We start from the raw sequence: 16,645 nt of genomic DNA on the forward strand, positions 1-16,645 counted from the left end.
CGAAGCTGCCTCCTGGAGGAGAGAGAGTGTGCCTAATTCTCCGTCACTCTCTGTCTACCCCCTTTACAGAACGGAGGCTCTCATGGCTTGCTGGGGCTGGTTGCTAAGCAGCAGCTGTGATGTCAACGGACTCTCAGTCACTTAGAAAAGGCTATGAGCTGGAGATGATTAAACCCCAGACATACATACAGGGCATTTATGAAACATTTGTTAGGGGACAGGTCTTCACATTAAGAGCAAACTCACTGTTACTTTTTATCGGGGGTTCGTACAACTCTTATCACCATCCATCCATCCACTGTGTCAAGCACTGTACATTTGTTGCCATCCTCATTCTCAAAACATTTGCTTTCTACTTGAGCCGTTGGTATCAGCTCCTCATTTTACCCCCTCCCTTCCCCTCTCCCCTCCGTTATGTTACTTTCTGAGGGAGGTCCTTGGACATAGGAACCTCCTCCCATTCATTTCTTGTTCTTTTAATAGTTTTATTGACATTCCACATATTACACAATTCAATAGTAGACTTCTATCAAGAAGAGTTGTACATTCATTACCACAGTTAATTTTAGCACATTTTCTTCTTCCTTGTACTCATGATTAGTACAATTATTAAATTTTTTAAAAATCAATTTATTGGGGCTCATACAATTCATCACAATACATAGATCAATTGTGTAACGCATATCTCTACATTTGTTGCCCTCATTATTCCCAAAGTTCGCTTTCCTCTTGGGTTCCCAGAATCGGCTCATTTTCCGTTTTTCCCCTCCCCCTCCCTTCCTCCTCCCCTCTTAAATTTTTTTAACTTGTGGGAAAAATATGTGACAAAACATTCTCCAATTCAAAACCTCTACATGTATATTTCAGTGTCATTGATTATACTCGGTCATGCAACCATTATTGATATCCCTTTCCAAATTATTCTACCACCATTAACATAAACTCCATGCCCCACTAAATAACTCTTTCTCTTTCACCCACGGTAGCTATAGGTCAGCTTCGGTTTCTTTTTTTTTCTTTTTTCAGTAGTTTTCTTCATATAAAATTCACATATTACCCACCCCCATTGTTGTCACTTTTAAAAAGGTTTGCATATCCGTCATCACAATCAGTTCTAGTGATCCCCCCCAACCCCCATTCTTTTGCTCCCCCCTCCCCCTCCCCCTCCCATCCGATAAACCCTTCCATGGGTTATGATCGCTATTCACCCAGTCCTTCTGTTTCACACACTGGGAAACCGAGCATAAGCAATTAAAAACAAAAGCAAGATGAGGCAGAAGGAAGAAAGTAATAATATGAAAATAAAAATAGAAAGAGTCAAGAAGAAAACACCACCAACAATATTTTTAAAAACCAGAGAAGAAATTTCTATCATGGAACAAGCGAGAGGTAGTTAAGCCCAGTTCAAATTTAGGTTGTTCAAGAGGGAGGTCAACTGGCCCAATATCCTATTACACCATTGAGTGACCCACCATGTCAAGTTTACAACAGCCTCTGTCTGATAGGAGTCCCTCGCCTGTGGCCAGAGGGGATCTGCCAGAGGCTTCACCTGACTAGGTACTCTGCAGATGGACGTTGGGTTCCCACCATCCTCCAAAGCCTTCTACAAATTGGGTGTTCACAATTTTCCCTTTGTCCTATTTGGATTTTGTTAATGTCATCTTTAACAAGCACACAGGCTGGTGTGCTTCTTCCATGTGGACTTAGTTGATGCCTCACTTTTTTTAGAACAGGTTTTTAGACCCCAGACACCGTTCCAATTGTTAGCTCATCACCATCTGCTCTCTTCCCCACACTGCTGTAGCTCCCTGATCTTCAGAGATCTCTTCACAAAGGCGAGTCATGAGCAGGGCCATGTTATCAGAACTAACTGTTCTTGGCTGGGGCTAGAGTTCAGTGGGAGCCCAGAATCCATTGGCTTGTCTGCGGGATATAAACAACTCTGGTTTACTTTGGCAGTCATATTATGACAAAGTCAAAAACCAAGAACAAAGACAGAAACAAAAGGGGGTGGTGTGGAAAAACATTGTCGATCATCCCCCCAGGGTATAAGGTGATAGCTTTGATATCATCAATAATTTATCCAATGACGTAGGCCTTAAAGTACTGCTGATGTGAGTTTAGGCGAGTCTAGTGCCATTGTGAGTGCAATCCACAAGATGTTGCTTTGTACAGGTTGTTATCTTAGTTGACAGAGCTGTTTACAATGAGCATGGGATTGGAGCTAGGGGAATTTTCCTGTACCATTGTACAAGGTAAGATTAATGTACAGTGAGCCCTCGCCACTTCGCGCTTCAACTTCCGCGGCTTCACTCTATCGCGGTTTTTGCGTAACAGCGCATGCTCTGTCATTACTGCCACTGATTGGCTCATACTGTACACGCTTGATGCCATAAATAATATAATAAATAATAAATGATAATTGTAACGTCCAAAATGTTTTACTGTATTTTCCCTTTTTCGTTTAATAAATTGGGTAATACGAGTGTAATGGTGACTAAAGGGTGTTTTTTCATGTCCTCTATGCTCTAACTACGAAAATATTTGATTTACAAATAAGGAATTCTACTTCGTGAATTTCATTTATCACGGTAGGGTCTAGAACCGATTAACCGCGATAAACAAGGGTTCACTGTATATGGAAACATTGAAGTATTAACTATATGGGGGATCTGAGTCCCCTTTCACTGGACACCCACTTAGCCAGGGCCAGCATCTAAGGTCACCCTTGTGCTAAGTCCATGCGTGGTTCACCGAGGGTTGGGTAGAAACTTATTCCGAGTGTCTACCCAGGAACATAAAACAGGTTTCGTTCTCCCCTTAGGTTCCTGACAGTTATTGTTGGGCATCCCTTCCAGATGCTCCTCCCATTTACCCTGCGTACCGCCACCAGAAATCCCAGGGCCTCCTCCAAAGTGCAGATGCCCCCCCCCTCCCCCGCTGGTTTTCACGTGACCTCCGACTGAGTTTCTCCTCTCACTCCTGTGAACTCGTTGCAGCCTTGTCTCACTGCTGCACAGCAACAAGTGCATGGCCGCCTCCCTTTCCCCCTTCTTGGAGTGGCCCCAGTCGATGCACACATCTTCCAATGTGGCTCTTATGAAATGCACATAAGGGGGTGATGTATGGCTCATGATGGGCAGGCAGACTCTCTACCCCATTGATCGGGAACTGACCCTACAACGTGTTGACTTGGTGTTTCTCCTTAATAGGAGTGGACTCACTTCACTCTACATCATGGTCTCCAGGTCCTTCCATGTCACGCGGGGCTTCCTGCTTTCATCAGTTTTTTCAGGGATGCATAGTATTCCATTGCGTGTCTGCACCATAGTTCCTTCATCTATTCTCCCACTGCTGGGCATTGGACTGCCTCTGGTTTCTTGCTATTGTAAACTGTGCTGTTATCAACACGGCACGGGGAGAGAGCATGCATCCACTCATATTGTGTCTCCTATCTCTTTGGGGCCTACTGCTGGATCGTAAGGAATTTCAATTCCCAGTTGCTTCAGTATCGCCTTATCGTTGTCCATCGTGGTTGTATGTATTTACAAGTACACCGACAGTGTATGAGTTCCAGTCTCTCCACATCCTTTCCAGCATTTGTTGGGCTACATTGAGGATGTAAAGTGCTAGTTCACTGTGGTTTTAGTTTGCATCCCTCTGATGGCTCGTGTGGAAGTGACATAATTTCATGTCCACTTGAAGATACATAGAAGTGTAAGAGTGGAATTCAACCTGTCAATCAAGTCACAGTCTGATGGTGCCTCCTTGTGGGTGTGGCCTTCTCAAAGAGGGCACAGGGAACCTCCACCTCTTCCTGCTGGCTGGCCCTGTTTGCTTCCAGACCCCTGTGATGCTTCCACTGCCATTGGAGCCACACCACTTTGCACCCACTGGCCTGTGATCTTCCTGCATCACTGCGTGTGGCCACGTGAGTCTGAAGAGTGACCAATGGACTAGTATCTGACTGATGGACTTAAGTTTGGTAACTAGACTCTTTTCCAATGTGTCACTGGTAAAAAAAAATTCCCCCAATCTGTGGGCCCTCATTTTATTTTGCTGATGCAGTGTTTCGGTGTACATAGTGATGCAAGGCCAGCGTGTCCCAGTCATCTATCTGTCTTGTCTTCCACGATGCATACCCCTTTGTTATCCCCATCCATTTCTTGGTAAACCTATGGTGCTCAGCACTGTGGCTTTTATACAAGCCTCTCGAGCTAAGGGATTTGAAGAGAGACTGTGGGGTCTTTTTGGTTAACACCAAATTGGTGCTTCAATCATTTATTCAAAACCTTGACTAGAGACAGACCCTGGCCTAGCTGGCCACCTTCTACCCCTTCCCCCTGGGTATATCCACAGACAGGGAAGAGCTAGCGTGCTGGCCACACCATCAGCTATGTTTCCCACAGCACAAAGCAAAGTGGGCGGGAGGGCCACCATTGACCCATGCTTACAAACAAACACGGACGCCCGTTTTTTAATAAACATACAAGTTTATTTACAAAGCATGAAAGCTTCAGCAAGAAATACCCAAGGCTAAGTCTCATCTTGTACAAAACTACAGAACACTAAAATCCAACGGGAGCGGGAGGGCCCTGAGGGGAGGCGAGAACATACACACACTGTACAACCCAAGACTCAAACTGAAATGGACAGAAGGCCCTAGGAGCTGGGGGAAAAGAAAGAAGCCCCAAAGCATAAGTTCGGATTAGAGGCTGCAGCCAGAGACAGTCTGACAAGGCAGGAGTCGGTTTTCTTAGTAGCTCGTTTAGGTGGTGGCCGCGGCATGAACATCCAGATGCTCGTACAGGAACAGGAAGCCAGGCCACTGCGCCACACCCCTTGTATCAGGGAAGAAGGCCAGAACCCCTTATATCACAGGGTTTGCACATTACTGTAGCATACAGTGTAGAGCAAACGGGATGGGGATAACATATGCAAAACAAACCGCGCACACCGAGCCACCCCCCAATCTCTACTCCCGATACAACTCATATGACATCCACAGAAGGGCACTAGCGGAACACACAGCAGCGCTGAGAGCACCGCCACTCTGCAAGGGCCTCCGAGAGAGCTGTCTTTCACCTACAGAGTGTACTGCTTCTAAGTGAGGGCACAGGGCTTACTGACGTCTGTGTGCCACCCTGGTTTCTAGCTAAGACCCCGGAACTCATTAGCTTGTTCAGCTCCCTGTGGGAGCCCCAAGCAGCTGATGGAGGCTCACAGTGGGTATGGTGCTGAAACTCCCCTTTGAAGATGTTGGGAAACTGATGACCCAGGGCAGCCAACTTCCGGTCAGCTGTAGCAAGGCTCTATTAGCAAGGGCCAGTGAGCCCTTTCCCCACCTGCTTTCTTTACTGTGGACTTTCTGAGTTTCAGCCAACTCATGTTCATGTCCATCCAGTTGGCTACGTTTTAGCTAAAGAGCAGTAAAATCAAAGAGAGAGAGAAAACAAAGCAACCTTTCACAGAAAGGAAGGGGACTGGCACATGTCAGAGGGCAGAGCTCGGACCAGGAAGGAAACCGTGACAGACGGAGAAGAAAATCACGTTCATCTTTGATTTGAACTGCGGTGCTGCTGCTGTGATTCTGGGCGTCTTAATCAGTCCTGGCAGACTCCCCCACCCCAAGGACAAAAACGAAGGAAAGAGACCCCTTGGTTTGCTTTCCATCTCTGGCAGCCAGCACAGAGAGCGCACTATGAACTACTGGTGATTCTTTGCTGGAGACAGGTGAAAGTAACGATCCTCAAGAGCCATGATTAGTAAGAACAAGCAAAATCCTGGAGGGAAACATGAAAAGGAGGGAACAGGAGAAAATAAAACAGCTCCCCCCCTGGCGCTCCTCCAGCCTGGCTTCTGGAGCTGGTAGGAAGAGGGGCCTCCTTACCTTTCCTCCCTTCTGGAGCCTGAAATCTTTCGAGCACTTTCTTTTATTGTCCATCCTTTATACACAGGATGAAAAAAGAGGAGGGGCCTGCTAAAGGAGCAGGTTTAAAAACGCCTCAAGAAAGAAAACAGGCCATCAAAGTATTTTTCTGGGACGCTGGCTGGGAGCGGGCGAAGCGAGTCCCCAGGACAGGCACGGAGGCGGTGGCAGAGGAGACAGCCAGTGACCGGCGACACAACACTGGGGGAGGGGAGTAAAACCCACAGGTATCTTTTTCTCCAGCAACCTTACGTTAAAATGAGTCCAAACGCCCATGTGACGTCTGTCTTCACACATCCTTGTTCCTGAGAGCCTATGTGGACTTATGCTTGGAAGGGCAGGGCAGGGACGTAAGCTCTTCTTCCATAATTCGCATCTTCATTCAAACATAAAATTCACTCCTTCCCCCTCCTGGGTGGGAAGCAGAGCCTTTGTTTTAAATTAAAGTCAGTCTCAAATGACTGACCACAGGGTCCAGACGCCACCGGCCGAAAGTGGAGGAAGGACAAAGAACTCCGAGGGTCTTCACAACAGCTCTGAGATGGCTCCCCCTGCTGGAGAGATGGGACACAGAGAGGGTCTTCAGCACGCACTGGATCAGCTGCGTACAAAACCAGAACACTTGATGGAAGGGGATCGTGCATGGCAAGTGTGTCTGGGCTAAGCACCCCCTCCCTTTGGAAACCAACTCTAAGTCTCAACTGCCCTTTAGTGAATCCACCAATAATCCAAGCCCAACCCCTCAGTCCATACTCTGTCCTAAAGGAGCAGATGAAAAAGAGAAGAGGGCCACACAGTCTCTCGGTTGCTGGCCATTTAATTCTCTTAGGTGGTCTCAAAAAATGCTTCATGGTCCGGAAGTGCAGGCCGTCGTGGAAAGGAAAATCTACGGCACCCCTCCTTTCCAACTCTCCTGTATTAGACTTAGCCCAAACTGTCCCGCAGAGGGCTCCCGGCCCTCCTCCTCACAGGATCTTCTCACCACCCAAAAAGCGAGCTGTTCATGAGAGCTGCAATTTCACATCTAAGCCCTAACTCATAAACTCCTCAATCGTCCCACCCAATGAGCGCCTGCTTCCCTCAGGGCTCCAAGGAAGCTCAGCGGTTCAGCCTCTGAGGGTCCCCTGACCTGACTGCTGGGAATATTAACTAGGAGGCACAACGAGAAAACAAGGTGAAGAGAATCTTCCCAGGTGTGCTAAGGAAGGGTAAAATGGAAACAAACAAGAAAACGTGCCCAAGCTAGGAGAGTATCCGTTTAAAAAGCCTTTTTAAAGGAAGGAAAACTCAAGCTGAGCTTATGGCCAGTAAGGACATTGGTGGCGGCCTGTGAACTGACGGACGTTCACACTGTCAGCTGAGTCAGACACTTGCTGCACTTCTGCAACAGAAACCTACTTTGTGCATTGCTCGGAAGGTGCATACATAACCGTTGATCTCTGTACAAATCTGGGGAGGAAGTGTCTGCTGCCAGGGCCCCGCACACAGCCGAGCACTTGCAGGCTCTCTCTGCAGACGGCTCCCACGGGGGCTCAGATGAGCATCTCACGGAGACATGCGGCCTAGAGCACGGCGGTGTGGGGGGCCGGCCTACACGCCAGGAGCACTCATGATGGGCACTCAAGATGGCTCCTAAGTCCCCTCACTGGCCTGAGCTCAGTTCATGCTACACAGCTGCCCTATTCTGGCGGACAGACAGATGGGTGACGAGCGAGCTCAGGCACCAGCAAGCAGGGCTGGGAGCAAGACAGTGGTGCGCAGAACTAGCAAGGAGGGGGCAATGCGCACGGGCACCGCACCGCTCCACGGCCACAGGCGCCTGCACCACTACCAACCATGAGGTAGGCGATTCAAGCCCACCAGCTGCTCTGCACAAGAAAGATGAGGCTGTCTGCTCCTGGGAAGATTTACATACTCTGAAATCCTACATAAGGCTGCTAAGGGTTAGAACCAATTCACTGGCAGTGGGGTTCCAGTAATGGGACATTAAGAACAATTCAGCTCATGATGAAGGGTTCCTTCCCAAGAGCAGTCCAATCTCAGCCTTCCTGAGAGAAGCCTGGAGGTCATGACTTTCAGCCATGACCTTAGTCGCGGAGATCCCTCAAAATGAGAAAGAACATTTAAACAATCATCTGATTTTAGGAGGTACAAACAATTATTAACAGCAACAATAACAACAAAAAGGTAAAAAGTAGAATGGCGCAGGCTCCGTGGGAGTCCCTCACTAAGTGCAGGGTGGTCAGAGCCGGGGGCGGAGTGCAACGGGGTGGAGGCCCAGGAGACCTGCACAGTGCCAGTCCACATGCAGCAGCTGACTCAGCCTTCACACCTTGTGTGTGACAGACCACACCGCTGGCACACTTGTTACTAACGATGCTTTCTGCCAGGGGCCCCAGTTCTTGAGAAATCCTTGAGGCTCAAGGGCAAAGAGGAAAGTAAGGGATTCTGGTCTCCCGAGGACTATGTTCTGGCAAGCATCTGATGAGGTCCCTAACTGGGTGGAATTTGATAGATGGTGCTGACTGCATAAAGCCCTGATCTCGGGTCCCCACTCATCACAGCCAGTGTCTTCCTGGGCATGGGCTCAGGCACTCGGCGCTACCCAAGGCCCAGGAGTAGCGATCGGGAGGAGTGTTCTGCAGCCCCCAATCCCAGAAGGCCAGATTACTGTTCAAGTGGTTGTCTTCCAATCTTCTCTCGAAATGCATAACCTCCCATTGCAACACACAATGCACTAGGACAGCTTTGGGGAGGGCTAATCAAGCTTCAACTGCAGATACTAACACTGGCTGATCACTCGTCTAACTTGAGTAGCTACGCAGCCTGCCCAGATGATGACCCTGCTTCAGACAATTTGATTCTAATGCAAAAACAATCGGGGATTCCCCTGGGGGGCTGAGGGACGAGGGGGCTGTTGAGGACATGTGTGCAAAGCCTGAGATACACAGGTACAACGTTCAGACTGGATTAAAAAAACTCAGGCCGCAGGCATGCTAGATTGTTTGTTTTTTAAAAATCTGGTGGGAAATTTCCAATGGCTACAACATACTGCCTTTTATTAAAAATCTCTGAGATATGAAGGAAAAGGAGAGTCAATGCCAAAGAGCTTGCCTCTGGCCTTGGGAGACCAGGTACAAGCCAGCAACAAGGGCCAGCCTTTCTTCGCCTGCTTTCAGTCCTACAAGCTGGTCTTAATACTGACTCTCCCACGGGAAACACTGCGGGCTGCCCTGAAACTGAGAGTCTGGGGAGGGATCTGTGATCCACCACCCCACCCACAAGCACGCAGTCTTCACCAAACCCACACTACACTGCAGTCAGTCTGAAGGACTTTCTCAGGAAGTCTCCAAACGAGGACAGGAGGCCCGGTGAGTGGCCCGGGTCCTCAGTCCAGGTGGCACTGGAGCTGGCTGCTTCTGTGGGGGTGATTCCCGTATGGGGAAAGGAAGGAACCAAAGCTGGAGACTGACAACAGGGGAAGAAGCTCACCCAGCTCGCGGGAGGAAGGCACGCTGCATGCCGCCAGGAGCTGTGGGATGTCTGCAGCCATCTGGGCAGTTGTTTTGTCTGTCCATTGCCAGAAAATGAGTCATTATTCTGGCCGTGTTCTGTGAAAATTATCTCTAACCCATTTAAGATTAATGCTGGTAAAAGCTGCCTCCATTTCAGGCTAAGTAACTAAGTGTCTAACAAAAATGATGAAATAAAACTCCCTGTTCTTCTAAGATACACGTTCTAGCCTCAGTGAGAAGTCAATACTGTATTTAACCTTGTCAGCAAACCAAGCAGGCACAAACTTCTAATAGGCCCCAAGATATAGATCCTCTTGGACAAGAAGGAACTTGGAAGTGCTGATGTGTACAAATACTAAAAAAACATACCCTATATATAATTCAAAACTTTACCACAAATGTTCCTCCTGCCTGTCATGAAGCTAGTAATACTAGTGCGTGTGTTTCATAAGGAGCTCTGTGGCACATTGCCTAAGACTTGCACTGTCCCTGTGTAGGAGAAAGATGTGGTAGCCGGTCTCTGTAGACTTCAGCTGTAGAAGCCCTCCCTGGGCACTGCCAATCTGTCCTCTGGGGCCCTGTAAGTTGCAAGAGACTCGATGGCAACAAGTGTATGTATAAGTGCTTGGGGACTTTTAGGGAATAAAAAGACCCATATCTTTAGGGGCAAGAAACTTTTCCAACATTTTTATTTGGGTTCTCATTTAAACATTTTTAAAGCACAGCTCAGAAACACTTGTCACACCTCAGCTGTCTCAGCTGTAAAACTGGAGAGGATTCTGTATTGCCTTCAATAGATACCCAATTTTGGAAATAATGTCAGAGATATTACGTTACTGATAGTGGCCACATCAACTATAATTGGAGCTGAAATCACTGTAATAGAGAGGGAAATGTGATTAAAAAAAGAAACGCTTCTAAAAGGCTTCATGATCATGCACTTAACTGTTGAAAAGCAACCGATGAGAGAGAGCGTGGTTGGCAGGCAGTTCGACGACTGTGAGCTAGTGTCTGAATTCACTGATTGCGCTTGCTCACATTTCAGAGCCCACGGACGTCGCTGACAGGGTAGCTCTTGGGGCCAGAGAAACCATTTGAACCTTACAGTGTGTGGCTTCGCGGTGGTGTCAGCTTGTGTAAGAAGTAGGTTACAGACGGGTCATTCTTATTGACACCTAGTTAGGGATCGATCAAAACATCTTTGTGGGAAATGACTCGGATTCCAAGGCTAATTTTCCACATATACAAACATAGCTGTCAAGCCGATTCCTACCCATTGCGACTCTCTGGGCCAGAGCAGGACTGCTCCCTAGAGTGTCTGAGGCTATCCATCTTCACGGGAGCAGACAACCTCACTTTTCCCTCTCAGAGCAGGTAGAGATGGGCGGTTCACACTGCTGCCCAACCCTGAACCTGCTCACTGGCCCCTGAGGCTCCTTGTCTCCGGGGACTAAGGGTGGCAGTGGTCTCGGATCTCAATGGAGCACAAGCAACACTGCTGCTGGGGGCATGGTGGTGCCCGTGGTGTGGTAAGGGCCTACTGGAGACCGAACGCTAAACCTAACAAGCTGGAGGAGCAGCCATCAACACGGTGGATCAGAGTCTGTTTCAGCTTCTCTGATGATAATAAATGTTCACAAACAATGATGAAGTGACTAGTTAAGAATGAAATAGAGAATTATTTCACATTCTAGCACACAAATCACCACATTTGGGTTAGCATAGGTAAATTCAAACTTTTAAGTGGAAAAAAACAAGCAAATATACTAAATATAACCACTGGTATTTAAAGAAACCTGCTTCTGAGCCTACTGGTCTAGTCACAGAAAACTTGAGTATTGCATTCACTAAAGCAATGCTTTCGTGTTTAATATAAACAAAACCCATGTCCAACAATATCTGCATAGAAACAGACTCTTATGATTACTGTTTTCCAAAGAAGATAACTTACAGCCTAGGTCTATGAGTAGTCGACAGGAAAGGGAAGTTGTTCTCCACCACACCACCACCCCCAAACACCCCTCAATCATATAAAAGAAAAAACCTTGACTATTAAATTTCCAAAGGCTTGGGTGTTAAGATGCTACATGGCTACTCCAGGTTTCTACTTACTAGTCTCTTCATGCTTTCATAGGAGCCATGGTGGCACAGTGGTTACGAGTGGGGCTGTTAACCGCAAGGTGAGCAGTTCAAAACCAGCAGCCGCTCCTTGGGAAAAGATGGGGCTTTCACACCCCATCTTTAAAGAGTTACAGTCTCCGAAACCCACAGGGAGTTCTACCCTGCCCTACAGTGTCCTGAGTCAAAAATGACTCGATGGCGGTGAGCTTGGGTTTGTTCCTGTTTGCACACGCACTGCGGACAAGGTCGCTGCTCTGGGGCCAGAGCGCGCTGAAGAGAGGGCCCGGAAGTGCCTGCTGCAGTGCTCACACAACCAAGAGCGGTGTGAAGCTGCCTTTTACTTCTGGACAATTATCTAGCTCTTTTATTTGAGGGGAGGGGGTGGGGCAGAGCAACTACAGACCAAGAAATGAATTCAACCAGGTGTTCTTCCCCCTTGGGGGATCACAGGTCCTTATAGGACACCTGATGAGAAGTGTGGACATGCTCCCCAGAAGAATATACTTACATGATATTTTCCATATAACATCAGAAGAACATAGACCCCTATAAACCTACTTAAAGGCGGGAGGTTAAGAGCCACTAAATTATGCCAAGGCGGTTTAGCGTGCCCTTAGCAGCAGCTGACTATTGAGGACATAGGCCACCGAGGAAAGGAGGACAGAAAGCAGACACGGTGCAGCTAGACGGAATCAGGGGCTGTACAGAGCAAGGCCTCGAAGCAAGCCGGACGGCGCCCACGTGTCCTTACCTGTCAGGGGCTGGCTGAGCTCCGCCTGCACTCTACCCTTCGCTGATCCTTCCAGAGGCAAACCTCTGTCCCCTTTGTAGAGTTTCGGTTTAAATGGAGACTCTTTCTCTTTACCTTTTGATCCTTTCGGTCGGCCTGCTTGCTTCTTCTTGGATCTGCCATCCCCCTTCACACCCAGCAGTGGGTGGACTTCTGTAAAAGGACAGAGAGACGTGGGGGTGCACACAACGCGGTGGGGAGCCATCAGCGCAGTCAGAGCACTGCCAAGAAGGCGGCTCTGGCGCCCGCTGCACTAACCGAAGGAGACACCCTGGAGCAGCGCTGCACAGCGAGACATGGCACAGGTGCCAAGGCAGCTGACACACACATGGATGCTGGAGCCACCCACGGGTACACACACACACACACACACACACACACACACACACGGGAGCAGAAAGGGGATGGTCTGGCGCTGGAAACCCAAGACTCTCTCAGCTCCTGTGAGACCTTGTGGGGCAAACTCAATAAGGTCTCAGAGGGGAAAGTCTCTCCTCCATGAAACAGGGAGAGCAGAGCGACCTGCAGGGGGATCAGGAAATTAGTAATGCTATAGAAACTACACAGAAGTACCCAACTGACAGCCTCAACGACAAGTGAAGCTGCTCAATCAGTTATTCTGGGCCAAGTAACCATGTGAACACCCCACCCGGCTCACCCGACCCATCCCAGGAAGCCAGGGTAAGGGTTCCAGTCAGCCGGTGAAAAATAAAGGCTGTCCACTTCTGACTCCTACGTTGCCACCTAACAAATACACTCTTTGCGGGGCGGGGGGTGGCTTTACAAGACAAACTCAGAGCCAGATGTCAGAAGATTTAAAGTATGTCTATTACCTTTGGCAAGGTCCTACAGGGCAGAGAACCCTGTTTTTAAAATGAATTCCAAACAGATGGAGGACCCAAAGATTCAACTTACCCTAAAGCTCTTGGAAGTGGAGAGAGAGAGGGCAAAGCTATGGGACTTAAGGTTTTTGTTGTTGTTGTTTTTTTAAAGACAGATTAAAAAATATAATTCAGAAAGACAACTATGGTATAACTTCCTTATATCAAATAATAATTTATAGACAATTTATGTTGTTAGTGACTACCCCAGCAGGGAGCGGGGAGAGAGAGGCAGTAGTAAGTTTATATCTATTGTGCTAGGAAAATTGGCATCAATTAAGGATAATGGTTATAACCTGACTAGTATCACTAAGTTGTACAACATAAAAATGGGCAAAACAGTAAATGTTGTGTTACACAGAATTTTACAACAACAGCAAGAGGCAGCAGGTTCTAGAACTACGTAGGTACAACTACACACTTCTTGGAATTCGTTATCTTGGTTTGAAGGCTGAGGGTTATGGCTGCGTGGGTGGTTCAGTCCACTGGCCTAATGGTTTGCAGGGTTTCTGTACTCCCCACGTTGATGAGTAGAGTCTAGGGTCTTCAAATTCAATTTACAACTGTTGTTCTCTATTCACCTGGATCAGCAGAGGAAGGGGATTCCAGAAGCACTAGATGGTGCCCAGCTACCACTGACTCAAAGAGTCCTGATATTTTTTGGGAGGGGGAGGAGTGAAAGATCAGGGGAAGGGAAAGACTGCAGGACAGAATTTCACATTTCTTCTTTTTTCACATTTCTTACAGAACCCAGACTTACTAGACCAACTGAGACTGAATAAATCTCTAAATCTGTTACCCTAAAAAAATTTTGAGCCTTAAACCAAACACCCCAGAAGTCACCTTCAAATTAAATACCATTTAGCTAAGCTAGTTTAAAACGTTTACCTTAGGAATTGAGCTCTTTTATCCTGGGGACCCAGGTCAAGTGCCATAGAACACTGGGGCATAGACTCCTGGATCTTCAGGACACATAGCATGCTCCCAAGCCTGCACCAGAGAGACCCTCTGTGGAAACTCCAGGTGAACTACTCTACTAGGTGAATTGGACTCTACCTACAACACACTTATAACCTGAGGACTTAAGATTGAAAATTCATGGTGTTTGAAGAAGCAGAAGACAGCTGTACAATAGTACTGGACTGTCAGTAGGCAGACAATCATTGATTTACTACATCAGTGCCCTACAAGCTGTATTAAGACGTGTATTATTAATTTTCCCTGACAAGCAACTCCCATTGTTTGTGTAATAGTGTCCAGCCACAAAGGAATGTATTCTGTACAAGAGAATAACTCAGGTCTGGCGACATGGAGCTGGCCCACACAGGAGCAATGACCCCTCAACTGTGTTTACAAAATTGGTGCCAGGGGCTAGTCAATGACTTTATGCCCAGGGAGATGATCACTAAGATGCTCTCCCACAAGTTAACAAGGCAGTCTCTAAAGGGGGCCAAAGGCAAATTAAAAAACATAGATCCAGAAATGGGGTTTGGGCTTGCACTAAATCCTAGCTCCAATTTAAGAACAATTCTTACATCAGGCCCTGCTCGATACTCGCCCTGGGGAAGGCCACATGGAAGACATGGGTGCTATAGCAATGTGTGGTAAAGACAGGATTAGGAACAGCACCATTTATAATCTGGGACTACTGGTATTTAAAAAAAAAAAAAAAAAAGCTAACGGGATCTAGTTTTAAAAGGTAATATCATCCAAGTATGAAATTATCGGCTCTCACTGGAGAGTCAAACGCCGCATCTGCCAGCAACAGGCAGGCAGCGTGGCTCTTACCATCGTTTGGCACTCCGTGAAGCTCTATAATGGTTGTTTTGGGTTTCTTCTTAGGTGGCTGGGACCCATCTGCTGAAGCCTGTCTCTTCTTCTCTGAATTAGCCCCTTCGTCCATCAAGGAGGTCTGAACTGCATCCGGTGGGGGGCCGTAAGGATTTTCTTCTGGGTCTTCCACCTCAGGGGCAATGGGTAAATATAACAGAGCCTTTGAATCTTCCAGCTCTTCATCACTAGTGGGAGCAGATCAGACAGGGGTCAAAAAAAGAGGAGAAAGTTGCTTAAACATGAACCCTTCCTTGAGGCCCGAAGAATCACCTGTATTAACCTTAGCAGCAAGCATGACTTTATACTCTATAAGATAAAGTTGAGGTTAAAAAAAAGGGGGGGAGGGACAATTTATAAAATTAGTAGCAAAAGTAAAATAAATGGTACAAATGGGTGATTTCTGTTTCTTAACACTCTCTACTGCAGGAGAAAAGAGTGAAAATGGGATTCAGAAACTAAACATACTTCTTGAGAGAGAAGGAAGCCAGCGCTTTGGCTGATAAGCCGGGTGGGAAGGCAGGGAAGGCAGGGGCTCAGGACTGGCTACCAGAGACTGAGCGGGGAGGAGGCCTCCCTGCTCAGCGCCCGGGGTGGGCTCACCTGCTACAGAAGGCCGCGATGGGGTCCACACTGGTGACGTCCACCTCCTCGTCCTCAGCAGCATCAGCCCCTGCAGGGGGAACCCAAGGGAACACTTTTACTTTTTCACTTGCAGGTCAGTGATTTTCAGACACCGAGATCCGGGAGAAACAATGGAGGAAAGCCAACCCCTTCCTCATACTTCATCACTCAGCAAGCAGTTGCCGAAGTTCCACCATGCGCTCACCACTGGGGCAGGGCGATACAGACGGAGCCACTGAAATAAACACACAAACGAACAACCCAGGGCTGCTTCCTCAGGAAAGCCTCACAGTCTACTCGGGTCCCCGACAGACATAAACAGACTGCTCCAATTGAACGCGGTGAGGAGCTTCATCGTCACAGCATGTGCAATCTCCCAAGGGGTGGGAAGGAACAACAAGTTCTAGAAGCAGCATCGGGAGGCTTTCAGAGAACACACTGCAAAAATACTGATAAGATCCCAAATGGTCTGCATACCCGGGGGTGCAGAAAACAGGTGACAAAGCCAAATCCAGGAAAGTGACCTTGGCATGTTCAAGCCGGAGGAAACTAAATGAGCCTGATTCCGTTTCCTGACACCGCCCACAGTGCTCCCACTGGGCATGGTCAATGCACACACACCTCTACACACACACACACACTCACTCACACTCTCTCATATACACACTGTCACACAACTCTACTAGGGGGAAAGCCCAGCATAAGGCACTGTGAGGATGAAAAGCCAAGTCTTGATGAACCCTGAAACTACTACCCAGAGATCACCTTTAAACCGTACACCAAAAATATCTCCCGAGTCTTCTTTAAACCAAAGGGTCATGTAACTTTACCAGAAGCCACGGTCTGCCTCAGACATCATGCCCTCTATCAATATCTATCCCTCCAGGATCGTGTGGCAAGCGCAAGTCAACAGCGCGAACAGGAAGGGGTGGGGGGCGCAGTGAATGTCTGCTAA

At 47.8% G+C, this 16,645-nt stretch overlaps 2 protein-coding genes across 2 annotated transcripts in view; both read right to left on the bottom strand.

Annotated features, from left to right (window-relative positions):
• TMEM81 (transmembrane protein 81) overlaps positions 1–3,530 on the bottom strand; it is a 5,285-nt gene extending 1,755 nt beyond the window's left edge. The window contains exon 1 of the mRNA XM_013003933.2: positions 3,471–3,530. Coding sequence (XP_012859387.2) covers positions 3,471–3,530 — 60 coding nt within the window. The remainder of the gene's footprint in view (positions 1–3,470) is intronic.
• Positions 3,531–4,479: 949 nt separating this feature from the next.
• Positions 4,480–16,645, bottom strand: part of RBBP5 (RB binding protein 5, histone lysine methyltransferase complex subunit) — a 47,620-nt gene continuing 35,454 nt past the window's right edge. Inside the window, exons 10-13 of the mRNA XM_045298188.1 lie at positions 15,670–15,739; positions 15,025–15,254; positions 12,431–12,508; positions 4,480–6,483 (exon numbers count right to left, since the gene is read on the bottom strand). Of these exons, the coding sequence (XP_045154123.1) occupies positions 6,455–6,483; positions 12,431–12,508; positions 15,025–15,254; positions 15,670–15,739 (407 nt within the window). The 3' untranslated portion in view covers positions 4,480–6,454. The remainder of the gene's footprint in view (positions 6,484–12,430; positions 12,509–15,024; positions 15,255–15,669; positions 15,740–16,645) is intronic.

This window comes from Echinops telfairi, unplaced genomic scaffold (assembly GCF_000313985.2).
Source record: "Echinops telfairi isolate 266 unplaced genomic scaffold, ASM31398v2 ScPeMD7_7424;HRSCAF=8462, whole genome shotgun sequence".
Taxonomy (NCBI): Eukaryota; Metazoa; Chordata; class Mammalia; order Afrosoricida; family Tenrecidae; genus Echinops; species Echinops telfairi.